The 27,426-nt window shown below is 45.0% G+C and overlaps 2 protein-coding genes across 2 annotated transcripts in view; one reads left to right on the forward strand and one right to left on the reverse strand.

The window, feature by feature from the left end:
• The first annotated feature begins 18 nt into the window (after positions 1–18).
• LOC119465401 (uncharacterized) lies at positions 19–19,906 on the forward strand. Its single transcript, XM_037726168.2, has 5 exons — positions 19–199; positions 327–500; positions 2,591–2,692; positions 10,765–10,833; positions 16,314–19,906. The coding sequence occupies exons 1-5, from the start codon at positions 167–169 to the stop codon at positions 16,509–16,511; spliced, it is 576 nt and encodes a 191-aa protein (XP_037582096.1). The 5' UTR covers positions 19–166; the 3' UTR covers positions 16,512–19,906.
• Positions 10,859–27,426, reverse strand: part of LOC119465384 (U-scoloptoxin(11)-Ssd3a) — a 50,486-nt gene continuing 33,918 nt past the window's right edge. Inside the window, exon 4 of the mRNA XM_049669378.1 lies at positions 10,859–11,894. Within this exon, the coding sequence (XP_049525335.1) occupies positions 11,829–11,894 (66 nt within the window). The 3' untranslated portion in view covers positions 10,859–11,828. The remainder of the gene's footprint in view (positions 11,895–27,426) is intronic.

Here is a 27,426-nt window from a genome sequence, read left to right on the forward strand (position 1 = left end):
AAACAAGTTGGTTCTTTATTCTATGGCTAAACTAGCCACTGTAGCTAAACGCGAACGCTAGTTTGTGGCTGTTTCGACAAAGCGTTTGTAAGTTCCGCTTTTGCGCAGCAGCGTCAACTCGAGTGAACAAATTGTTGGTGCAAAGCAGTTTGCAGTGTTTTGTACGATGTCAGGATCTGACGAGCCAGATGTTTATGAGGTACGCTGTCAAATTCGGCGCTCCATTTTGTGCGTTCCGTTTGAACTTCCCGTTACAGTGTGCATTGCAAACAGCTGTTTTCTCCTGTTATATTGAAATGACACTTTCTTTTCAAAAACCTAAATAGGTAGAGAAGATATTAAAGTACCGGATCCGTCGCAAGGGCAAGAAGAAAATTGAAGAATATCTGATAAGATGGAAAAACTTCGGTCCGAGTGAAGACACTTGGGAACCTAGGAAGAACCTCCTGGATTGTGAGGAACTATTAATAGAATTTGAAAAAAACTTGACCAAATCAGAGGTAAGTTTCTCTCCTCTGCTTGAGAAGTGTGCCTGATTTACATTTAAGTGAAAATTTATTACTGTGCAAACGTGACGCATGTCGATATATGCATGCTTGTCCACATTAGTTGTCAGGCTACTGTACTTCTCGTTATGCCCCGTGCAGACATGCAGCAACCAGCAGGGACAGCGAATGTACCGTGTTATTCTAAATTAGAAATTTGGGATCACATGAAGTGCTTCAGCGAAGTAAGTACATGTAAAACGCTTCGAAACGCGATATTTGTGCTCCTGTCCTTTTTCGCACACCCACATTTATGTTTCGCTGTTTCTTATAAACGATCATTATGAACGCTATCGCGCCAAACGCCGACTCTTTCGCTCATTACCTGTAGCCAGCGTTCAGTGTGCTTGAACTTGTCTCATACTTCCGAGGCAGTCGGACGGCCATAACCATATCACATAACCATCGGCAACTGAGTTGAGTGCATTTGTTGGAGTGGGTCAGTGGACACACAGGAAGAAATATGAGGGCCTGTACTGCTGTGTTGAAGGATTCCCATGGCGTATGAAAGGCAGCTTAGCATGAAGCATTACATGCTTCCTTGCAGACTATGAAAAGGAACTTGAACTTAGTTAACCTACAGTAGCCTGACGATCTATGTTATGCAAGATGCATCTTTTTAATAATAACCACGACCTGGCGCTTGCATTCTTGTAGAACAGCGAAATTTTTTCGGGGTGCCTGAGTGCTCTATTGCCTTTATGTGTGTCATGCAACGCCTGAAGTTTCCCCATTGTAGGCCTTGTGCTTGCATATGGAACAAGTTTCAGGAGTGATGGGGTCATTTCCCTTGTCTATTGCTGCAGAAATAGCTGACATGCAAAACTTATTGAGACAGCTGTCCCAGCATATTGTGAACAGCCATTTAATTAATTTCCTAGTAGTGCCTTTGTATGACCCCATAGTTTGAACGCATTTGTAAACGTATCTTCCGAATTAAATGATTGTGCTGGATTAAAGCCTACAAGTTATTAGCTTACTTTTGCGCAAACCTTCGCGATATTAATGCTTGATGACTTCACGAATTAAGCTTGGTTCCTCTTTCTCTTTTTACTCAATATTGAAATAAAACTGCTTTCTGGATTGCAAGGACAAGTACAATAAGTTTTTTAAAAGGCATTTAATGTGTTGAATTTCTTTCAAAATGCATGTGCAACTGGGAACCAACCCCAGCCATTCAATAGCTGAACAAAAATGCTTTTATTCATTTGTAAATTTATTTAAATGCATGTAAACCTTTTGCACCTGATCTCATAAGCTGCTTATTGCAAGCAATACGAGAAATGTGGTTGGGAAGAAAACTAGGAAGAAAATAATTTGGTGGAACAGTGTCATCATTGCAGGAACAGGTTGGGGTTTGCAGAACACTGTAATGTGTTCACCAAATAGGATCTATTCAGGAAGCTAGGTAGTCTGTAGGTGTGTTCATTCTGCAAATAAATGCTGGCTTGACTTGTGTAATGTGCTCAGCATTGTACCCCATGCTGGCAGGCGTCGGCAGTCGAAGTTGCAAGAGGCTAGCTTGTGTCGTCACCTACTTTGCAGAGACGTAGTGCATCTAACGGTTCTAAATTTCCTGTGCACCTGCACTGTGTTGCTCATTGCTCTATTCGTCAAACAGAATAGATGTTGCAGACAGTGTGGGTCAGTGTGTGCTCAGATAAGTGCTTATTTATTCTAGTTTAGTGTGTGGCATGCCACAAGGACGCTGACAGCTGCATAAGAAAAAAAAAAGTATTGGGTAGGTTTTTACAGACTACCAAGATTTGGCAGATCATGGCCACAGTGACCTAGAACAGTGCAATCACTGCTGCATCATCCATGTAGCTTCAGTGGTGAATGCACCATGCGCTGCCACAAGTAGGCAGGCCAACAAGGGATGCGACTAGTTTCGTGCACATAGTGACACAGTTAGGGACTTTCACTGTGCAATGAAAACAGGCCAGGGGTTCATGTAATAGCACAGCCAATGATGCCAAATGGCAGTTTAATTTCTTTTTAATTATTGCTAGTGTTGTGCAACATAATTTGTACATTATTTACAGTACGTTCCGAGGAATGAAGAAGGCACAGAACTGATGCCTACGCCATCACCACAAAAGTCGCCAAGACACTTCGACAGTGTTTTGGAGGCATCTGCTAGCAAGGTATCGTTACACCTCCATTTTGGCCATGAAATGCATTTTTGCAATTTAAAATTTTTTGCAGCGCACTTTTAGATGACTAATGGAATTGCTGGGTTGCAGTCATGTTAATACAGTTAAATCCTCGAAGCTTTAAAAACTACAAGAAAAGTCGAGATAAGTTGAGTTTTGAGATAAGCGAAATCATGAAAATAGAAGCCCGCTGGCCACCCATAGACCACATGGAAAGTTTCCAAAATGCTGCCAGTAATATTCTCGGTCACTTTTTTCGCATGCATCGGTAATTGACAAGTTGGCATCTTCAGGCAACGTCATTACTGGTACTGTGCCAAGACTATTGATCTTAATGCAATAATTGAAGCCAGTCATCTGAGCATAACCGGTTCCCTGCATTCAAAAAGCTGTATGGGTAACGCCTGTTACTTCAGTATCACCTTATTGTGTTTTTAAAACAAGCAGCAGATGCTTGTGATCAGATTAATATATGCTGTCAGTTTTAAGCACTTCACTCCTAGCATAGCCTTGGAACATTAACGCTCAAGTGCGAGGAGCATGAAGCTGTGCTAGTGCAAACTGGCGCAGAATTGAAACAGGCTAGCAAAGTGTGCAATGCAATGCTTGTGGCACGCACAGTACGTAGCATCAATGTGACCGCGGGCATAGCTCCGAAACGAGTGTAAAGTCGTGCGCATTTGACGCTGCCAGCAAGGTTTTGCCCACGTACAGGCCTTGCTTATTGTGCGTCCTTTACTGGCTGCAGAGACTGCATTATATTTTCATCAAATGAATATGAGTGTGCCTCTACTGAGCAGACTTTCATAGCTGCACTTTTTTCTATATGTATGCAAAATAGCTGGCATTTAGTCCGCATGCAGACCTATTGCCTTGGTATATGATAGCCAAGTTATTCGTGGAACCCTGTTTATGATAGAGCCATAGCAAGCAAGCATAACACCTGTGTACTATGCCCAAAACATTGTAATCAAACTTTTGCAGAGAGTATCTATTTGCTGTAACGGATGGCACTGCGCTACCCTAGTTCTCTGGCAGCTGTAATAGATAACATAAAGTTAAAGGAGGTTAGAAATTCTCTTACCTTATTGATTGACCACAGTAACAACTGTATAATTGTACTTTTTAGGATACAACTATTTGCAAATTTTGTTACAAAAGTCACAAATAGCATGTGTGCTGGTCTTGCTTGCTGTCTGCTACAGCTATTTAACAAGACAGCTTTTCAGTGTGCCACCAGGGCTGTGCTACCATCTCGTTGCACACTCCCTGTATAGCCAGACTGGTTAAATTTGTCACTGAGAGATGGCATTGTTGTGATCCTTAGTTGCCCTTCAGGTAACTAAGGACTACTACAAGCACACCTCGCAGCAGCAGTGGCATACCGAAAATCAAATCTGTCTATTGAAGTCAGTGTAAAAAATTTGCATAATTTTCAGAAAGTTCAATGCTGGGAATTTCTGGTCTGTTAAAAATAATTATATATATATATATATATATATATATATATATATATTGGGGGGGTAGTGGGGAAGAGAGTCCACAGCCATTGAGAGAGGATGACGAAGCCCAGCCGCCCGGAGAGCGCGAGACAGTGACCGACGCTCTTGGGCCAAGGCTGTTGTTACGTAGCCCCTGCTTGTAAATAAACCCCCTTACAGTTTGGTGGAAAGGTGCTGGGTATCTCCTAGTCTCCCAACCTGGAACTATGTAGCCGTACCCTGCCTCCAGCGCCAGCGATGGCTGAAGAAACCACCACCCAAGGTCCTTCTCAGACTCAACCCACCGTCTGTCCCGACGTGCTGCCTTAGCGTCACCCGCCGATATTCAGCGGGACTGACGACCAAGACGTCGAGGACTGGTTGGCAACTTACCAGAGGGTGAGCGCAGTCAACAAATGGGACGATGCGACTAGGCTGACCAATGTCATATTTTACTTGACTGGCGTCGCCAGTCTCTGGTTCCGCAATCACGAAGCGGATATTCATAACTGGGCCTCGTTCAAGACCACTTTTTCGGAAATCTTCGGCCGCCCCGCAGTACGCAAGCTCCGCACTGAACAGCGACTTCGTGAACGTGCTCAACAACCCGGTGAGAACTTCACCAGTTATATATATTGAAGACGTCGTGGACTTGTGTAAGCGTATCAACCCATCGATGCACGAGTCGGATAAGATCAAGCAAATCCTGAAAGGAATAGCCGATGACGCGTTTCAAATGTTATTGGCCAAAGACCCCCGAACCGTCGCAGATGTCAGCTTGTGCCAGAGTTTCGACGAATTGCGCAAGCAACGCGCCCAAACTCGACGCCCTTTGGAACAGAACGACTCGATCGCGGCCTTGACTCTGGGTGACCAGAATGCACTGTTGATTCAGATAAAGCAGTTCGTGCGTGAGGAGGTCGCCAGACAACTCTATTTTATCGAGCACGCTCGAGCCAGCACAGGCACAACATCTGGCCCCAGTCATACGCGAAGCTATCCAGGAAGAGGTCACTGACGCTTTGCCTTTCGCTCGTCCGCTACCTCCGGAGCCTGCGCCCTTGTCCTATGCGCAAGTCGTCGCTGCCGGGCCGCCTCGTCAACCGACCTATTCTTCCGCGTCGGCACCCGTTCGGCCCCCACCAGTTCCGTTCAGCCGACCAGTCCCCACAAATCCATGGCGCACTGCGGACAATCGCCCTATCTGTTATTCTTGCGGCTATGCAGGACATGTGGCGCGCTTCTGTCGCCGTCGCCCTCCTGTTCCAATAGATGTCATGCGACCGTCTGCTTACGATCCTGGGTGCTTTGACGGCACAGCGCGGCTACAACAATCCTCTTCGCCCGAGCACATGCCCTCAGCTACCCGCCGATCTCCATCCCCCCGACGTCGCTCTCTGTCACCTATGCGCCGTCGACCCTGCCCTTCTGACGCGGAAAACTAAACGTCGCAGTTCCCGAGGCACGAACTGCGTCATCGTCGAAAAATTCAAGTCCTCGAATTTCTCCAGCGAACCTCATTGACGTTATTGTGGATGGCTTTCGTACCCTTGCGCTTGTAGACACTGGTGCTGCCGTTTCAGTGATTGACGTAAAATTTTGCCGCTTGCTTCGGAAGGTTACGACGACGTCAACGGGATTATCCCTCCGTACCGCCACCGCACACCATATTCAGCCGTTAGCCGCCTGCACAGCCCGCGTCATAATTCAAGATGTAGTTTATCCCATTGAGTTTCTTGTGCTACCAGCCTGTTCGCATGATGTCATCCTTGGTTGGGATTTTCTTTCTCGCCATCATGCTGTTATTGACTGTGCTCGTGCCGAGGTGGCGTTCTCTGCATTGTGTTCCGCGTCGTCTGCACCTACAATGGAAAAGTTGTTTGTCGCTGAGTATACGAACATACCACCCAGTAGTACAGTCCTTGTCCCCGTGTCCTGTGCCGCTGTTCGTGAGTCTGCAGTTCTCTTTTCACCCTCCGAGACCGTTCAACACCGCAGGAATCTCACGTTGCCTTTTGCCGTTCTCGACATGACCAACGGTGCCGCATCCTTATTTGTTACGAATCCGTTGCCGGTTCCCTCAACCTTACTCCGTGGAGAGTGTATCGGCACAATTCAGGCGTTCGACGTATCCTCTATCTTCTGCCTTGACGACGTGGACAACTTCCACCTTAGTGCCTTGACACCTTCTGCTAGTACACCTGATCGACCGCCTTTAAGTATGTTCGGCTCCACCATCGACGACGAACTTGCAGAGGTGCACCGCGAGAAACTTCTTGCACTCCTCAACCAGTTTCGAGGCTCGTTTGATTGCCAGAAGACGTCATTAGGCCGCACGCATACTGTTCTCCATTCGATTGACACCGGCTCACAAGCGCCTCTGCGCCAGCGCCCTTACCGCGTATCCCCTGCTGAGCGGCATCATTCAGCCGTCCTGCAGCCCCTGGTCGTCGCCTGTTGTTCTTGTGAAGAAAAAAGATGGCTCAATCCGCTTCTGCGTTGACTACCGCCGATTGAACAAAGTTACGCGAACAGATGTGTATCCCCTGCCACGCATCGATGATGCCCTCGACTGCTTGCAAGGAGCCGAATTCTTTTCATCACTAGACTTACGGTCCGGTTATGGCAGGTCCCTATAGCACCATCCGATCGCCCGAAAACTGCCTTCGTAACTCCCGATGGGCTGTACGAATTCAATGTTATGCCCTTCGGCCTATGTAATGCCCCAGCTATATTCGAAAGGATGATGGACAGTGTCTTGCGTGGGTTGAAATGGAAGACGTGCCTGTGCTACCTGGATGACGTCATCGTTTTGTCCCCTGATTTCGACAGTCACCTCCGTCGACTTCATGAGGTACTGAGCTGTTTGACGCACGCAGGCATTCAGCTTAACATCAAGAAGTGCCGATTCGGAGCTCGCAAACTCACCATCCTTGGCCACATAGTCTCTAAGGACGGCGTCCTTCCCGATCCGCAGAAACTTCGTGCTGTTGCTGAATTCCCGAAGCCTACCACCGTGAAAGCGCTTCGCAGCTTCCTTGCAATGGTCTATGCTCATACTTTCGCCGCTTTGTGCAGAACTTCGCTTCTATAATAGCATCACTGACGAAGCTGCTCACCGGCGATAGCTATCTGTCTGGTTGGTCGCCGGCGTGTGATGAGGCTTTCGCAACATTACGCCGTCTCTTGACTTCACCGCCCATTCTACGTCACTTCGACCCTGCCGCTCCGACCGAGGTACACACACATGCTAGTGGGATCGGCCTTGGCACTGTCCTTGCCTAACGTAAGCCAGGCTTCTCCGAGTACGTTGTTGCCTATGCGAGTCGTGCCCTTACCAAGGCAGAACGCAAGTACTCGGTTACCGAGAAGGAATGTTTGGCAATTGTTTGGGCGTTGCAGAAATTTCGCCCTTACTTGTATGGCAATTCGTTTGATGTCGTCACCGATCATCATTCACTCTGTTGGCTGGCTTCACTGAAGGATCCGTCGGGTCGACTTGGACGCTGGGCGCTTCGTTTGCAAGAATTCAATATTCGCATTCTTTACCGCTCCGGACGCAAGCATGCCGACCCCAACGCACTTTCCCGCTCGCCGGTGTCTTCTGACGTTGCGCCTGTTTTCCTTTCCGCAACTTGCTTCGCCAGCATCAATATCACTGACATGCCTTCCGAACAGCGCAAGGATCTCTGGATCGCCTCGCTGATCGACGTTCTCTCTATGCCTTCGACGACACCAGCCCCACAGCTCTCTCGTGCCCTTCGTCGTTAAGTACCTCATTATGCGCTCCGGGACGACATGTTGTACCGCCGCAACTACCAGCCCGATGGTCGAAAGTGGCTTCTTGTTATACCTCGCCATTTGCGCTCCGATCTGTGCACGGACTTTCACGCAGACCCACAAAACGCGCATGCTGGCGTTTTGAAAACGTATGATAGACTTCGCCAGCGATTCTACTGGCGTGGAATGTACACATACGTCCGCAAGTACATTCGTTCCTGCATTGAGTGTCAATGCCGGAAAACAACTTGTCACACACCTGGCCCATTACAACCTTTGCCGTGTCCCGCTCGCCCGTTTGATAGAATCGGCATAGACCTGTACGGACCCCTTCCTTCCACCCCTGCGGGCAATCAGTGGATTATTGTGGCCGTCGACCATCTTACTCGATATGCCGAAACCGCCGCTCTTGCAACAGCTTCAGCTCGCGATGTTGTCTTGTTTGTCTTGCGCCACTTCGTTCTTCGCCATGGTGCGCCACGCAAGCTGCTTAGTGACCGAGGGCGTGTGTTTCTTTCTCAAGTCATCCAAGAGCTTCTCAGTGAGTGCAATATCATTCATCGCACCACTACAAGTTATCATCCACAAACTAATGGCTTGACAGAGCGCTTTAACCGAACACTCGGTGATATTCTCTCCATGTACATAGCCTCCGACCATTCTAATTGGGACTTGATGCTTCCTTTTGTGACATATGCATACAACACAGCCACGCAAGCCACCACTGGATTTTTGCCTTTCTTTTTACTATACGGACGTGAGCCATCTTCCACACTGGACACTATACTTCCGTACCGCCCGGATGCATCCGAATACCACCCAGTCTCAGAACTTGCTCAATGTGCCGAAGAGTGCCGCCAACTCGCACGCTCATTTGCATCCGTGACCCAAGGTCTTCGAAAAGAGTGCCTTGACCCGGCTGAACCTACCCCTACCTTCCCTGTTGGCTCGTTCGTGTGGCTTTCAATTCCGTGCCCCACCCCTGGTCTCTCCCCGCAAGTTTGCAGCGAAGTATCACGGTCCCTACCAGATCGTTGAATGCACATCGCCGGTGAACTACGTCGTCGAGCCTGTGACACCTCCCACCGACAGACGCTGCCGTGGTCGTGAAACAGTCCACGTGGGCCGCTTAAAGCCCTACTACGACCCTCTGGTGCTTGCCTCACCTTGAGTCGCCAGGATGGCTCCTCTTCGTCGCCGGGGCCAATGTAGTAGGGAAGAGAGTCCGCAGCCATTGAGAGAGGATGATGAAGCCCAGCCGCCCGGAGAGCGTGAGACAGTGACAGACGCTCTTGGGCCAAGGCTGTTGTTACGTAGCCCCTGCTTGTAAATAAACCCCCTTACAATATATATATATATATATATATATATATATATATAGGTATGACATTAGGCAAAATAAGAAAAATAGCTTAGTGGCACAACTTGCCACCTCGTTTCAAAGGGGACGCTCATAGAACCAATCCATAGAATCTGGTCACCGTGCTGACCAGAGCGCATGCGCAGCAGCCCTGTCACCGCCATATTGACAGTAGTCCTTTGCGCTTTCCCGCTGTACTTGGATTCAAGGCAACATGGAGGGCAATGCTGTGGACAGTGCCATTGGGGATTTTTCCAGGGAACTTTAGGGGGAAGTGGGGGGGGGGGGTGCCTCTCCTCAAAATTTTTTATTCTCACCTAATTGGCTTTTGATCTCAAGGGATAAGCAGGTTTGTCATGGTACAAATGCAACATGCATCTTACCATAGTTGCCCTTCAGGCAACTATGTTAAGATACATAGTAAGAAACTAGTAGTCCTTAGTTGCCTGAAGGGCAACTAAGGACTACTAGTTTGTACTAGTTTGCTTGTAGTAGTTACTACAGTTTGCTTGTAGTAGTCCTTAGTTGCCGGACTTCTACAAGCATGCATTGCAGCAACGGTGACATACCGAAACTGAAACCAGTCTATTGAAGTCAGTGGTAAATGTGTTGCATAATTCTTTTTCTTTTCTTATCTTTCTTTTCTTTTTGTCTTCTCAGATACCTCCTGACCCAAGTAATTATAGTATATATGAATGTTCAACATTGAAATGCACTCTTTAATGCATGCCAGTAGGTTATGCAATTACTTATATACAACACTAAGCAACTATTATGCACAATGCTATAAATTGACTGACATGCATAGAACAACAGACACAATTCACAATGTCACATTTTGAAGTGGGAGAGAAAGCACTCTGCTTTTATTCTCTCTGGACTGCCTCCCTCTGCACACGTAAAAGCAGCACGTGATGCTGTCATCTAACGCTACCTTTTTACAATGTAAAAACGCTACCTGCAGCTGTAGCTGCTAAGAACACCGCTCTTAGGTACATGGACCAATCCCAGAGTCGGTGCAATACCGGGCCAACCTTCAGTGATTATTGTTTTATGGTGGTGCTAATGTGCGTAAACCGTTTTGTGATCCTTTAGAACGCATTTCGACCATTTACAGCTTGTTACTGTGTATATTTGAGGCTGAAACAGCATCTCTCTTACTTTTTTTTTTATTATTACAAATAGACATACCCCAATCTCCCATGAACGCACACCATATTGACTCCGTCAGTAGCGCACAGCTAAGGTTCAATTCCAAACTAGATCATAGGCACTTAAATTCAAACTCCCTTCAGCTTTGCCTTTCGGTGTGTGTGCTTAAATGCTTCGTAGATACTGATGTTAAGGTTAAAAATTATGGTGAATGCAATAGTGCTGGCAGCATTTTTTAAAGCCTTTTGGTAAGTGTGCTGTGCAGGCTTCATTGTGTTTATTACTTACAGACATTGGAGGCTGCTGAAATCATTACTCGACGACGACTGAAAATTGACCAGTGGCAGAAAGAGAGAAATGTAAGTTTCATTTCACACACACACACACACAAAAAAAAAAAAAAAACAATCGAAGATGGTTATCAATGTCAGCAACAGCTTTCTTGTGTGACCTGTTGCATAACCCCATGCCATCCATAAATAATGAAACCTTATGGGCACATAAGCAGACAGATGAAGTGGCAATAAGGCCAAATGATACCACAACATAGTATATCTCGTAGTCGCAGCACACCAGTTGAAACTCTGTAGCAACTCCCTTTTTCCTAGTATCCTGGCTGCAACTTTGTTGCAATGAACATTCATCACGCGACCGCGTTCGATGCCGAGGTGTCTGTTGCAGATGGAGTGCTATCGGTTCAATATATTAACAGCCAAAGGAAGCTGTTGCTTTAAAAAGCAATAGAATACAGAGAGAAGCTTGCAGTACTCGACCTCTGCTTGCGTGCAGCAACGATCATTGTATACGAAAGCAGAGCCTTGGAGCGCAACGCTGACATGTTCACGAAACTCTGATAAGTTGAGTGACAACCTAAAGCAAGGGCAGAGGTTATATTATGTAAGACGCATTTAATTTTCCATTCTTATCACTTTTTGCGCAGAGTGCGTGATCCCGACTGATATGGCTGTGTGACTGTCTGAGTCGATGAAGGGAAGAAAGGAAAATTTAATGGATCATTATAAAAGACGGTCCCAGATCGGAAAAAAAAATGTGTTGACTGTGCTTGCAGCTGTTTATCCTGGCTGTGATTAGATGGTGCAGCACGTACTGAACCATCCTTCCTTCACATACCACAAGCCAGGCGCTCAGCTGTTCTTGTTTCATTTCACGACATTCAAGCAATGTGCTGAGTGCACAGGAGAATGCGGGAGTCAGTGGTGTTAGGTAGTGTGTGAGGCAGCTGTGGTGTATGCGTGCACGCCTGTGTGGCGACTGACAGTCGTGCAGCTGGTATGGCTTGTTGCCAGGTAGCTGACCGTTCTGGGAATTTTGAACTGCTGAATCAGATGAGTTACTAGCAGTGTGGAGCACCACCAGATTTTAGCTTCATTGGCGTAGAAGTGATCAGTAAATCATCAATCTGAAAAAAAAAAAAAACAGTTCATTATATCCGTTCAACTTGATCAAAATCATTGAAGATTGTGTTCTTAAAGGATTCATCTTCAGAAATATTATCTTTAGTTACCTCACAGGTACCGTAAATATTGAGGGCTGCTTAAATATGTGGCACAAACGAATTTCTTGCTTGTTAGAATTGTAAAATTTTTAGAACACAACTTGGGGGGGGGGGCAAATGGAATTGAAAAAATTGAGCAGAACACAAATACTCAGTTTGAGCACATGCATTCACATGAAGCATACATACTGTTTTAAACTGAAAGGAATGACAGTATATGCAGATTTGAAGGTTCATGATTTGAAAATGGCCTTAATTATAAGTTGTCAATTGTCCAAGTATCGGTAGTCATGTTTCTCAAAACTTTCATGCATTTAAAACAATCTTTTGCTTAGTGGTGACCTTAGTTGATCTGTTGGCATCATAAACGGGCCAAAACATTACTTGCATTAAAATATTGACCATACTATTTATTATGCACTTCTGCATCCTATTCTGTGTCATCTAGGACAATAAAAATTTTTTTTTTTGTTATTCTTGCGCAAACAAGTAGCATTGAAAACGGGCTATTTGTAGCTTTCTCAAGGCACTACTCATAGTTCATATGTGTGATACAATGGACACACAGAAATTACATGTCTAGATCAGTCTACCAGTGAATACCAGTTAATGTTAATCAGGGAGCTTGCTCTTTTTAATTAAATAAAAGAAATTGAAACAGCATTCTTAGTCTCGTACTCAAAGAATGGTTGAACAGTCATGAATATGGTGTATAAAGCACCTTGATTTCCGAGCTGCCATTGCTGCATCAATTCTGTTTTCTTTTGTTCACGTTTTGTTGTTTCGATTATTGAAAAAATTGTGAAATTAGAGCTATGGGGCTATGGTGTCTGTATAATGCAAATGATTCTTTAAAGAGGCCCTGAACCACTTTTTATCGAATTGGAGAGATCCATTTGAAGTGAAAATAGGCTATTTCAGAAATACTTTGCTGCAAAAAGTACTTCAATGCGTTCAGCAGAAGCGGAGTTATTGGCAACCAAACACCGCCTCTGCTGTGCTCCTGTCCCTTCTTCAATGCCTTGCACTGCGAACAATGCTCCGCCTTCGAACTGTCACAGTGGCATGCAGTTCAAATTTCATTTTGGAGGTTAACGTAGATGCCACAACTTTCGATTTTGGTGCCTACAACATGCTAAACGTAAGGCCAAACGCGCTTGTCCTCAGCGAGCCGCAGTGCGCTTAGCCAGTGGACTCTTGACTGCACGCCGCGACACCGCAGTGACCAATAGCAGTCACGTATGGGAATCTGCCTTATTAAGAAATAAAGCGCCCAGAAAAGAGTGAGAATCATAGCTTCTGTTGAAAAGAGAGCGTTTCAGACAACGGGTGACTTCGCGCTCGGCTCGTGAGCTCCACGCACCGCGTACGGCAGCAAAACTTGGCTGAGATGTTCACAGCCGGGTATGCTACCCACGGACTATGTTATTTCACCGAGCTCGAGGGGTGGTTCAGGGCCCCTTTTATAGTAATGTCTGCTGTAAACCAATCGGCTGCTAGCTTGTGCATTTAGTTAATGCTTGCCAGAACAGTGCCCGAGTTGCCTTACAAGAGCTGTGACTTTCCTCATGTTGCACTGATGGTATAAAGCAATATTAGTTCATGCATACAGTTTTGTGAAGGACAAAGGTGATCTAAAATTTATATTGTCAAAAGTGCTACGAATGATTAGGTTGGGCATTGCCATATGGCCGTCTAACCTTCAAACACTTGTGCAAGAATTGGTAATATGCTGTTAAAACCTCTTGAAACATGGTGTGGGCAGTTCTGTGTACTGCATAGTAAATTAGGCCAGGTGGTTCAGCGACGACTGTAATTTTGAAAGCAGTGCAGTATAGAAAGGGGTATTTGTTCTAGCAACGCAATATATTTACACTGGCAGGTGTGTGAAATTGTACAATAGTGACTGGTAAACGCTTTAATTATACTCACTCATATGCTTCATAACCCTTTGACTGTCACATTTTTTATTGCAGATTTAAATTGTTCAGGTGACTTATTTAAAAAAAACAAGCGAATAATTTTTTGTGATAATAAAGCGACAAAACTTTTTATTCATGACTTATCATTGAATACATAGATAAACTGTCCGAATTAATGTTTTACGTATTTGATAATGCATATTCTCACAACATATTTTTTTGTTTAGATAGGTTACACAACTGGGGCCCGTATGTCGACACGTTCCATTTCAACTCCCATATTTAACGTGTCGTGCTGAGGGTACCATTCTAGCAAAGACAGTGGCATGGCAGCCTCTGATTTATGTCCGAACTAAAGACGAATAGCCAGAATAATTGAAAATGATGTGGATTGTTATAGAATACGGCCCTAGGAACACGCGGCCATAGTGAAGGCGATGCATGCCATGTGAGCACCCGCACGCAAGCTCAGTGTTGCGTGCCCATCAGAAAAGCAAAGGGGGTAACAAACTTTGTTCAAATGTTAGATCGCTAAACTAGATTCTCTCAGTCCTCGCGTGTCTCCCAAAAAGGGACGCATGTGCGGCAGTATTGCCGGTTTGAGAGTGCCCGCCTGTAAACAAAGTAATCGCACGCCTGCGGGAGAACTGTGCGGGTGAGCATCTCGTGGTAGTGATTTCAGTGATAAAGAAACGAAATAGAAATCGGGTTTCCCCGATGCCCTTAACAGAAAACAACACGCAGGAGAATGCCAGTTATAAAATGTGCATGCGCGGGCACAAGCATGAGGCAGTAGAAGCGGAAATACTCCTAAACTGTCACTGTGGCAGACACCATAGAGTGAAGTGAGAAATCGGTTTTGACTGCAGTGCATTAATAACTTTTTCTGTAAGTCTGAAAGGTTGTAGCACTTCCAAAACGTTAGGTGGCGCTTCGTTCCGAAAAGGCATGTTTTTTCAAATGTTCAGTCGCTGATTTGTGATTTTTTTTTTGTCACTGTACGTGCATGGTGGTGACCCTCAAAGTCTTCAATTAATTACTTGAGGGCACATGTGGCAGTTGTGGAAAAAAAGACATTCAGCGTGCAAGGCATGTCCATTTAGGGATCTGTGACTACCACCATTTCTGAGGTATTCATGCCGAAAATGTACCACCAACAGCTTTGTCCCACAGTCTGTAAGAGAAAGGGGAAGGGGAGTTGAGGTACCTGAGACCGGATGTCAGGGCCCTGAAGACAAGTTGTTAATAGCAGTGGGGTCAAAACGTTGGCTCCAACTGACGTTTTCTTTGTTTGATCACTGAAGTCTCCATCTTGCTGTGAACCCTCTGTCTTTCGATTGCATTCACTATGCATTTTCCATGACAGGTGTTGTCAATATATGGTTAACTTCATTCAACTGGTATGTTTTTCCGTTTCTCATGTAGTGTCATCGCACAGACTTGTGGTTGCACAAGCACAATAAACCTTTAGTTGGAAGTTAGTGCTGTGTCTTGTCTGCTGCTTTTCGTCTATGTCGTCATGTGATGCAGCTTTTACATGTTCATACCTCAGCTCGGTAGTTACTTGGCACACTGTGGAGGCTGCTTTAGGTGTTCTGGGGCTATTTTTATTGTATGCACATAGAATACTTGGCCAAACAATTTTTTTTCCCATGTACATTAATAATACTCACATTGGTATGCATAGTGGTCTGAGAACAATATTTTACAAGTTACGGAGACCATATTGTGATATTCATGTTCAAAATTGCTTTCTTTTGCGGAGGTGCAAGAACACTGAGAAAATAATTATGTGTTTTGTTCTATAATCTTAGCCAAAACAGCTGAAAAAGTGTCCGCCACCTGACATAGTTTATTTATACAGACTGGGAAACATTTTAATGTGTGACCCTGTGACATCAGAGAGTCAGTATTTATGCAAAAGCTGTAGTAAACAGCGGAGGTAGGAGGCTGGGTAGTCCAAACCACCTTGTGCAACATGTCATTAGCCACAGAATGCTATTGTCGGTGGGAGTGCACACTTGCTCGATGTTCGCCTTTTCCATTGGCCAGCAATGTAACCTCTCCAGTGCTGTGGAGAACTGGTGTGAAGGAGTATAGTCTCAAGAATGTGACTGAATGCCTTTAGCATTGCCCGGCTTAAATTCGGCTATTGAACATATGTCCTACAATAATTCATTAAAAGCTAATCAGTGGACTTGTTGGCAGTGTGCTTTGTCATGCAAGTAATCTCCACCTCTCCATGTGGTCCAACTGAAGGCACTATGTCACGAGCTGTTTTTTTTTTTTTTTTTAATCGCTATAGCTGAATCTTGCATTGCAAACTTGCATTGCCATGTTTAGCCATGCAAGGAGCATATAAGTAACATTGTTTTACGTTTGTTATTGATGCGCTTTGCAGGGAAGCAAAAATGCAGCCAAGGTCGGACAACTGACTCAAGGGAAACCTTCAACAAGACACTCTAAATGGCTGTATGGAACCGCCTCTCTGGGTATTTTTATGCTTTTTGGCATGCTGATTGTATTTTGTAGAGGAAGTGATGTTTCTGCCTTGAAAGATCTGTGGAAACAGTGGCCATCTCTTGACATCCTGCAATAACTGAAAAAAAAAAAAAAAAAGCATATTAGCTGCCATGCATCTTTGCAGAGTTAAATGCATTGTTGTACAACACCACCTTAATGACATTAAATAATCATGCCTTGCAAAGGTAAAAAGGCACATGTCCTAAGACCAAGAGGCAATATCAGTACCTTAAGATATGACGGCGCACATTGTTGTTAATATACAAGGTCATCCACTATTTGGGGAACAGTTCATTAAGAAGGCAGCTATTTAAGGAACGTCAACATTTCTTTAAGGGAGACAAGTGGCCCTTAGCATGCTCTCACACGGTTATGTCTTCATAAAATACTAATCTGCAATGAGGTTAAGCTTTCATGAGGTATCAGTGAGGTGTTTCCCCAAAGAGTAGATAATCCTGTATCTCGTGAACATATTTACCCTTGTTTTTAATGCATTTTTACTTCTGTTTACTTCAGCAATACTTTGAAGAGTAATTTGTGCTCCTTAATGATTTCTCAAAACTTGCAATGTATCTTTTTTGGATGACTTGAGTACAGTTGTTTTGGTTATACACATTGTGAAACGGGCTTCATGCTTGAATTTTTGCCTTGTTGTACTTGTACAGGCCTGTGAATGTGGGGCTGTTATCACTATCACCTGTCAGAATTTTTGCCTTGTTGTACTTGTACAGACCTGTGAATGTGGGGCTGTTATCACTATCACATGTCACCTTGTAGCTTTCATGTTGCCAGAACGTGAAACAGCAGATCAGAGATTTCGGTAACTTGCCTAACAGAGTGAGTGACATGGCTGTTGCCACTGGTGACTGTGTTGCATATCTTACATTCAAAGTGTGTGCCCAAAACATTTCATATACTTAATACCTTGTTTCTGTGTACTAGCAGCCTATTGACGTTGAACAATCGAACAATGCCTTTAAATTTTTAGCGATTGGTTTAAATACATAAACTGTTCTAATATACAGTCATGTTAGCTTTTTATTTTGTATTGTTTTGTTATCAGTGCACCAATATTTCAGAATTGTGGTGACCTTATTGTTATGATTTGTTTATGGTAGTGTCTGTACATTCACATAATAATGTTACTTTAATTTTACTTAGTGACCTGGAGGGCTGATACATTTTTTAAGCCTATCCTCGACATTATTTAGCCGTACATTGGAATTTTAATAAAAGGGTTCACCGTGGAAGCTGTAAAAACAATTATTTCACATTGGTAGACTTGCCGAGACCAAAACTGACAGAGGAAAATGCATTATGCTGCCAGTCTCACCATCTACACCTTCATACTGGCATGGCCCCACTACCATGATGCCGCCAGAGTAGAGATGGTGCTGCTGCCAGGAAACAATAGGATAAAAATGAAAGCAGGCTGCAACCAATGAGGGCACTTGCCTGTGATGCAATAGCAGTAGTGATAGTGCAGGGGTTCTCAAGCATGTTAATTCCAGGGAACCCTGCTAAGCTCCATGAAGTGCCAAGGAACCCCCCCCCCCCCCCCTCCGAATTAAAATGTCCAAATTAACAAATTTTGAATTATCAAAGGTATCAAGAAAAACGAGTGCTTACCACGTCAACACGCTTTTATTTACTGAATTAATCAGCAAATCTTGTTTCTATTTTGCACAAGAGCAGTGCAGAAGCTGAAATTCTCATCTCGTGATTGATTAGCGCTCACAGCGCTGCCACGGCATCTGAGACGCTCTTTTCACTACCACGCACACATTTCAATTATTTTTTCGCCGGTAAGCTGGTCCCCAACAAATCGGTTGTCCATTGTGATGTAGCCGGTGCTCTTCATCTTCGACAGCTTTGAACTGAGTCAAAGTGAAACTACTCCTTGTCGCAACTGCTGTGGACGAAACCGCGGTCGCTATCGATGCGAAGATGGACGGCGACCTTGAGGTTCTGAATTGCCGTGCGGCCGACACACGCACCAAGTAAAAACGAAACTACCATTTGCTGCAACAAGTCCGGACAAAACCGCGGTCGCTATCGATGTGATCATGGGTGGTAACTACGCAGTTGTGAAGGCCCGCAGCCGACGCGCGCACCGAGTCAAAGCGAAACTGCTGCGGTCGAAATTGTGGTGGCTATTGATGCGATCATGGATGGCGACTACACACTTATGAAGGCACCCAGCTAGCCATCAATGCGGTGTTACGCGTGGGGATAAATGCAAGAATAAAGGGCACAATTATGCCTTGTAGCGTTCCGACTTTGCTGTCAGTCACGTATCGCGTACGATTGCCTCTGAGGACCATGGCGATGCGGACTGTGCCGCTTCGTTTTCGGTTGGACGCTAGCGCCGTTTTTGCTCTTGGCTAGGCTGACGACAGTAGTAGTGAAGTACGGGTCCACGTGTTGTTCCCTTAGTGTCCGAAAAGTGGCGGCAGTCAACAAAACAATGTAACAATCTCGTACGATAACACCGATTGTGCTGTTCTGTCTTTGCGATGGTGCAGAGTGTGTGTTTGTAACTTATTGTTCCCATGCCTCATATCAGCACGGCAAGATGCCAACGGGACATCAAAATCCAGAGGGGACCCTTTGCTGTCCCTTTAAGAGATACCCTGCTAGCGTTTCTTAAACGTAGACCTTAGCGTACTTTTTTTTTCTGATATCTCGGTGATATCTGAGTGTACTTATAACGAATATTGGATATACTGGAAGTATTTTTGTGGCAAGTGTAACTTTGTTATAACAAGGTTCGACGGCATCAAATTAATAGAAATCTGATACATGTGACAGTCCCATAAATAGTACTGCTGTAGAAGTTTTCCAAGCACAATTGCAGGTAAAGATATGTAAAGGAACGAGCATTGGACAATGGTTCAGTGTGATTTGAAGCTGAGGAGCTTAGACATAATTGTAGTCAAGCAGTACCAATGCAAGCTGGGATGAAAATTGCTGCATGAAGCTTATAGATGGCATCTTGGCTTTTAAAATGTAGAGCTACTTTTCATTCGAGTTAGTAGCGTGATGTTTTCTCTCTCGTTATTTTATTTTGTGACCTCGACGTGCTGTACTATAATTGTTATATAATTTGGGAGTTCTTACCATCACAATTTCTGTATATACCCCCTTAAAGAATGCCCTTCTGTGCTTGTAAGGTATTTTGAAGTAAATATAATTGTTATAAACTATGTACATGTAAACACCAATCATAACAGTAGCCTTTGTCACACCTAATAGTCTTTTGCTCTTCCTCTTATTTCTCAAACAGGAACAAGTCAATAAACTTCAAGATATCTATTTTTATAACACAGGCTTCTTTACTTAATTGTGTCATTCATGGTAACCAGTTCTCTGTCCTGCATTTTCCATTTTGTGCTGTGTATTTTCTCATTTTTCTGCTGCTGTTCAAGCATCTGTATATTGAAAGCAATAAATCTATTTTGCCTGATCTGAGCTGCGAGTACCTGGTACAGATTTGAAGGCATTTGCTGTAAATGGTACTTCGCAGTTGCTAAACCTGCTGCTAAACATTCATGACTGCTTATAACACTGTTGCTGCTGCCCTCCCCACTCTCCCCTGTACCCCTATTCCTGTGTGTGTGTGTGTGTGTGTGTGTGTGTGTGTGTGTGTGTGTGTGATGTTGCTGAGGCACAGCAGTGGTAGTCTGGGCTGTGCCACAGCTGTCTTTCAGAAAAGGGGGCATTTCAAGCGTGCTTAGCAAATATGTTCAGGTTGTGGGCTTCGATTAGAGGGTGAGAGATGGCCAAGTCTTATTGCTTTTCTTCATATCAGTAGTGATAGCAAAGCACATGGCTTGCTTTCCTTATTCTATTCATTGGGAAGTGCACGGTTAAGTGCTACATATCTGTGGCCACAAAAGATAAGTTGGCATGAATAAGAGAAATAGCATTTTTAATAGCATTCTTATGGCATTTTCTTTTGTGGAATGCTGTGTGTGCGGTCACTTGTGATAAATTACAGCCCAGAATCTGCCAGTAAGCAGTGAAGGCTTTATACACTTCTGTTAATTGATCTCTAACAAAACATGGGATAATTGGTTTGAACTAACCAAGGTTTAAATTGATGAAGTGCATGGATATTTCTTGAGATACGATCAAACTGCAGGTGAGGTTGAATTAACCTATCCCAAAATAATAAAGTTAACAGTAACAAGAACATTTCATCATCATCATCAGCCTATATGTCCACTGCAGGACAAAGACCTCTCCCTGTGATCTCCAATTACCCCTGTCTTGCGCTAGCTGATTCCAACTTGCGCCTCCAAATTTACTAACTTCATCACCCCACCTAGTTGGAGTGCATACGGCAGGCATTGCCAAATCCTGACAGGGAGCTTACCACTGTCGTTGAAAAGTGTACAATCATTGCATTCTACCGGTGCTAACATATGGGGCAGAAACTTGGAGGTTAACAAAGAAGCTCGAGAACAAGTTAAGGACCGCACAAAGAGCGATGGAACGAAAAATGTTAGGCCTAACGTTAAGAGGCAGACGGAGAGTGGTGTGGATGGGAGAATGAACGGGGATAACCAATATTCTAGTTGACATTAAGCCAAAAAAATGGAGCTGGGCAGGCCATGTAATGCATAGAATGGATACCAAGAGAAGGGAAACAAGAACATTTATGTTCCTGTAAAAAATGAAAATAACAACATGCAATTCACCTCTGCGTGATTTACACTGGGCATGCAAATGTATATGTTGCTTAAAAATCACTGGTAAATCTGCTAAAGTATGTTTTTGTTAAAAACAGTTTAACACCTTATCCAACACCCCTTAAGCACGGTGTTGTGGCATTGCGTATATAGCACCTAGATTTGGCCTAATAACACCAATGATGCTTCATTAACCTGGTGGTCAAAATTAATCCAGAGTACCTCACTACGGTGGTGGCGTGGAGCAGAGGTAGAATACCCAGCCTCAAATCTGAAGGTCGTAAGTTCGAATCCTACTCCAGTCCACTACATTTTCGGGCGTGGAGTGGTGCCTGACACCGGCAAGAAAAAATATATATATATTGCCGACAGCTAGTGGGGCTATACTAGTTCAGGTGCAACCAAACTAGGAAGGCCCACTAAGCTTCATCAAAGTCACTCCCTCACCAGAACAGGAATTGGCCTCCCTGGTGCAGTATTCGGCCACTACCTCCCTCATAACTCCGACAATTAACCCAGGGCCCTCAGTCCCCAGTGGCTGCGGAGCACCTGACCAAGGCGGCGGTCAGACCTGCTACGCGGCAGAGGGTGCTAAGAATCTCTGGGTCCGGACAGGCCGCCAATGGAAACTAAACCTGGCAGCGTTCAACACGCGCGCCCTCTCGAGTGAGGCTAGCTTAACAGGACTATTTGAAGAATTATCAGGCATTGCCTGGGATATTATTGGCCTTAGTGAGGTTAGAATAACTGGTGAGGCTTACACAGTGCTGACTAACGGCCACGTCCTCTGCTACAGAGGTATTCCAGATAAGAGAGAATCTGGGGTAGGATTTCTAGTCCATAACATAGCAGGCAACATTGATGAATTCTACAGCATTAATGAGAGGGTAGCAGTCGTACTAAAGCTGAATCGGAGGTACAAAATGAAGGTAGTACAAGCCTATGCCCCAACCTCCAGTCACAGTGATGAAGAAATGGAACAGTTTTATGAAGATGTTGAATTAGCAATGAGAAAGGTGCAAACTCAGTATACTGTAGTCATGGGCGACTTCAATGCAAAAGTGGGGAAAAAGCTGGTTGGTGAGCAAGCAATTGCACAACTACGGCATCAATTCTAGGAGTACAAGAGGAGAGATGTTAGTAGAATTCGCGGAAAGGAATAGGCTCCGAATAATGAATACCTTCTTCAGGAAGCGCAGCAACAGGAAGTGGACCTGGAAAAGCCCTAATGGAGAAACAAGGAATGAAATAAATTTTATGCTCTCTGCCGATCCAAGCATAGTGCAGGATGTAGAAGTGTTAGGTAAGGTAAAGTGCAGTGACCATAGGTTAGTGAGGTCTAGGATTTCTCTCAATTTGAAGAGAGAAAGAGTGAAATGAGTCAAGAGGAAACAGGCCAACCTTGAGGCAGTAAGGGTAAAAGCAGACCAAGCCAGGCTGGTGCTCGCAAACAAATATCCAGCTTTAGAAAAGTAAGATAAAGACAACATAGAGGTAATGAATGAAACCGTAACTAGGTTGATCTCAGAAGCAGCAATTGAAGTGGGAGGTAAGGCACCAAGGCAACCAGTAGGTAAGCTCTCCCAAGAAACAAAGGACCTAATAAAGAAACGACAAAACATGAAGATGTCCAACTCAAGAGATCAGATAGAATTCGCTGAACTGTCAAAACTGATCAACAAGAAGAAAGTTAGGGATACAGTTAAACCTGCTTATAACGAACGTCCATATAACGAATTCCTGGATATAACGAAGTTTTTCTATTCCCCGCCGTTACTCCATAGAAGCACATGTATTTGAGACTTCTACGTAACGAAGTGGCAGCGGGAGACCCCCTCGAAATAATGAATTTTCCCTGCCGACAACCTAGAGATTTCGCCCCAAATTTTGTCATTTTTGCGCGAGCCGCAACCGGAAGCACCTTCTCCGCCGCGACGGAATGCGAAGCGGCGGCGTCGCGCTTGGCGCGCTCGAATTCACAGGCGACTGCGAGGCGAGAGTGAGCGCACGTGTGCGAGCGTGCGCGAGGCGGGCCTGCATCCCTCGACCCGATCTTGCGGCGACCTTTCCCCTTCCCTTCATTCAAACCTGACCCCGCCGCTTGCTGCAGCTGGCCTAGCCCGCCAAGCCGGCACTCTCCTTTTCCAGTTGATGTTGCTGAAGGAAAAAAAAAAAGCGTGTTTTTTTTTTAACGTTCCAAAAATTGCCTGCGCGTTAGAATCGAGTACGACCCTAAATTTGCGCTACCATATCGCCATCGGCATTTCAATATGGCCACCTCCTACGCATTTCAAGCCTAGCTCCCGTAGCTTCGACCATTTGCTGTAGTACGTGTGCTTAGGCATTAGTCTACCACGAATGTTTACAAGTTTATACGGCCGATAAAACTACTATCCACACTTCGTATAGCTGTCTGCTAATTTGCTGTCGCAATCGATGCTTCGCCTTTTGGGCGAAAGTGGGACTTTTTTGTTCATCGCAATTTTAGTGTATTGGGAGTAAATCTTGAGCGATAGTATTTCTGTATGAATGCATGAGGTGCGCGGTACTGTAAAGGATTTTTTCCCTCTCTTTTGGTCACGGAAAACGGGTGCGCGTTACAATCAAGGGCGCGTTAGAATCGAGTAAATACGGTAAGCGTTTCTTTTTCGAATTTTCGTGCCTAACCTGAATATAACGAAATCCTCTTTACAACGAAGTTTTTCGGGAATTTGTCAATTTCGTTATATCCAGATTTAACTGTATTCGAAATTATAACGTGGGAAAGATTGAGGAAGCCGTAAAATATATATGGACGTAGCATTAAATCAGTAAGAAGAAAGCTTGGCATAGGACAAGGCAAGATGTATGCACTGAAAGATAGCATGGTAATATCATCAGCAATTTCGATGACATAGTAAAAGCAGCGGAAGAATTCTATACTGACATGTACAGTGCCCAAAACAGGCAAGCTACTTTCATTCGAAATAGTGATGAACCGGATGCAGAGGCTCCTTCTATAACTAGTGATGAAGTTAGAAGGGCCTCGAAAGACATGACCAGGGGAAAAGCTGCTGGAGAAGATGGAATAACAGTAGATTTAATCAAAGATGGAGGAGATATCATGCTTGAAAAGCTTGCGGCCCTTTATACGCAATGCCTCACGACTTCAAGTGTACCAGAAAGCTGGAAGAACGCCAACATTATACTAATACATAAGGAGGGAGACGTTAAAGAATTGAAGAATTATAGACCCATTATCTTGCTCTCACAATTGTATAAAATATTGACCAAGATAATTTCCAATAGAATCAGGGCAACACTTGACTTCAGCCAACCAAGAGAACAGGCTGGCTTCAGGAAGGGATATTCTACGATGGATCATATCCATATCATCAATCAGGTAATCGAGAAATCTGCGGAGTACAATCAATCCTCGATATGGCTTTCAAAGATTATGAAAAGGCATTTGATTCAGTAGAGATACCAGCAGTCATAGAGGCATTGCGTAATCAAGGAGTACAGGAGGCATATGTGAATATCTTAGCAAACATCTACAAGGATTCCACAGCTACCTTGGTTCTCCACAAGAAAAGTAGAAAGTTACCTATCAAGAAAGGGGTCAGGCAAGGAGACACACTCTCTCCAATGCTATTCACTGCATGCTTAGAAGAAGTATTCAAGCTCTTAGACTGGGAAGGCTTAGGAGTGAGGATCAACGGCGAATATCTCAGCAACCTTCGGTTTGCAGATGACATTGTCCTTTTCAGCAATAATGGAGACGAAAACAGCAAATGATTGAGGACCTTAATCGAGAAAGTGTAAGAATTAATTGGTTGAAGATGAATATGCAGAAGACAAAAATAATGTTCAATAGCCTGGCAAGGGAACAAGAATTCAGGATCGCAAGTCAGCCTCTAGAGTCTGTAAAGGAGTACGCCTATCTAGGTCAATTACTCACAGGGGACCCTGATCACGAGAAAGAAATTTACAGAAGAATAAAATTGGGTTGGAGTGCATACGGCAGGCATTGCCAAATCCTGAGTGGGAGCTTACCACTGTCATTGAAAAGAAAAGTGTACAATCATTGCATTCTACCGGTGCTAACTTATGGGGCAGAAACTTAGAGGTTAACAAAGAAGCTCGAGAACAAGTTAAGGACCGCACAAAGAGCTGATGGAACGAAAAATCTTAGGACTAACGTTAAGAGACAGGAAGAGAGCGGTGTGGATCAGAGAACAAACGGGGATAGCCGATATTCTAGTTGACATTAAGCGGAAGAAATGGTGCTGGGCAGGCCATGTAATGCGTAGGATGAATAACCGGTGGACCATTAGGGTTACAGAATGGATGCCAAGAGAAGGGAAGCGCATTCGAGGTCGGCAGAAAACCAGATGGGGTGATGAAGTTAGGAAATTTGCAGGTGCAAGTTGGAATCAGCTAGCGCAAGACAGGGTTAATTGGAGACCGCAGGGAGAGGCCTTCGTCCTGCAGTGGACATAAAAAAAATATATATATTGGCTGATGATGATGATGACCTCACTACGGCGAGCCTCATAAATCATGGTTTCGGCACATCAAACCTCCGGATTTAATTTTTAACCAAACCTACTTGGCAGAATAAAGCTTGAAACTAAAAAGCCTGAAGTGGGTTAAAGGCCAACTGCAACGAAATTTCACTTGGGGCTGAACTGCCTATAAATGCTTAGCATATACTATCAATGTTATCTTGGCAAAGCCGCAGGGCTGGTAATTGTCTATTTTTCTTATTAGCAGCCTTTAAATGGCGCATAAGCAGACGCGTGCATCTATCGGTAAGCGGTAGTGATGCGGAAATAACGAAAGTTGAGAACCGTAAACTAAAACCCGTGAAACTTCGTTTAGTAGCAACACGCTTTGAAGAATACCGCCTCCTCGCGCGCCCTTGCGCGCCGCTATTACCCTACTGGCGTCACGTGGGACCTCGCGCCAACTTCGTTTGTTTACAGTCGCGCTCCACCACCATTTATGCTTCAGAAGCGTCGACCGACTAGGGAGGAAGCGCATGTTAGCGCCGTTGCCCTTCCGCGTGCGTTGTTTTTACAGCGTAAGCTGTTATGGTCTCATTCCAATAGCCGTTTCGGTTCGCGATTATGCCGCCGCCGGCGTGTGGCCGTAACTAAAGTCCCTATATAAGAAAAGTACCGCCATCCTTTGACAAATGTCGCTTCGCTCTCTCCTGTGTTATCCTGTATCTCCGATTGGACGATGATAGCGCGCGCTTTTCACTTCTTTATATTTTCTTTTTTTCCGCCTCAGAGCCATGTTGAAAGTCCTCTGCGCAGCCGCAGTCGCCGGCGGCGGCGGCGGCGCGCGCCCGGCCTGAAAGCTTCAACGTGGACTTTCTAGGTGCGCCACCGTCGACTTGGCTTTCGCAAGCAAAAAGTAAAGAAAAAGCAAGCGCTTTAGGAGAGGAGGCGGCGGAGGAAAGAGTAGATGGCGGTACTTTTCTTATATAGGGATTTTAGCCGTAACCACTATCGTCGGAAATGCGAAAAAAAAGTACCCGCTCTCCGCCAGGATCGAGCCCAGGCCCGCTGCGTGCGAGTCGGATATTTTACCACTGAGCCACACAAGCGCTTGCCATCACGCAGCCGAAATATTCCTTTTAAACGCGCAGGCGCAGACGACCCGAGCCTCCGCCAGTATGGTGGCGCCATCTAGTTAAAGTACCTGCAACCGCGCCGCGCGCGCAGTGGCAGACGACGAGATGCAATTCAGACGAGGCGCGCAATCAACGCTATGCCGATGATAGATGTGTGCCACGTATTCTAGGTACCTCTTCGATACACGTTATGACGTCTCCTCGCAAGGTACGAACCGCTGCTGAAGAAGCGAATCGTAGAGCTATACGTGCGCGGCTACAACCAGGCATCATCGGGCTCAGCAGACTGCTGTGCAGAGAGCATTACAAGCCGCAGCTCACCGTCGACGCCGGGCGGACAGTTCAGATCGTTCTCGTGAAAAAAGGAGGCGAGGACACTTTGCCGCGAAGACCCTGTTGTGCGTGGTGCCTAAATTGGAGCTACTCTTGCGCCGCTCAACCAGCTTACGCTGTGACTGTGCTGCGTGTGCCGCACAGGCCTGTGACTTTTTTTCGTTGTTTGCGAACGCCCTCAGCTAAGTATTATGGCAAGTGCGACGTCGCTCGCGGCGTTTTTCATCGCAATGAGCTGCTGCGCCTTCGGATGTCAAATTAAATTCAGCGAAGGCAAAAAAAAATTTACCGACGATTACGATACTTCGTAATGCGACATTTGAGCGCAGCTGTATAGGGGT

Source organism: Dermacentor silvarum, chromosome 1 (genome assembly GCF_013339745.2).
Source record: "Dermacentor silvarum isolate Dsil-2018 chromosome 1, BIME_Dsil_1.4, whole genome shotgun sequence".
NCBI lineage: Eukaryota > Metazoa > Arthropoda > Arachnida > Ixodida > Ixodidae > Dermacentor > Dermacentor silvarum.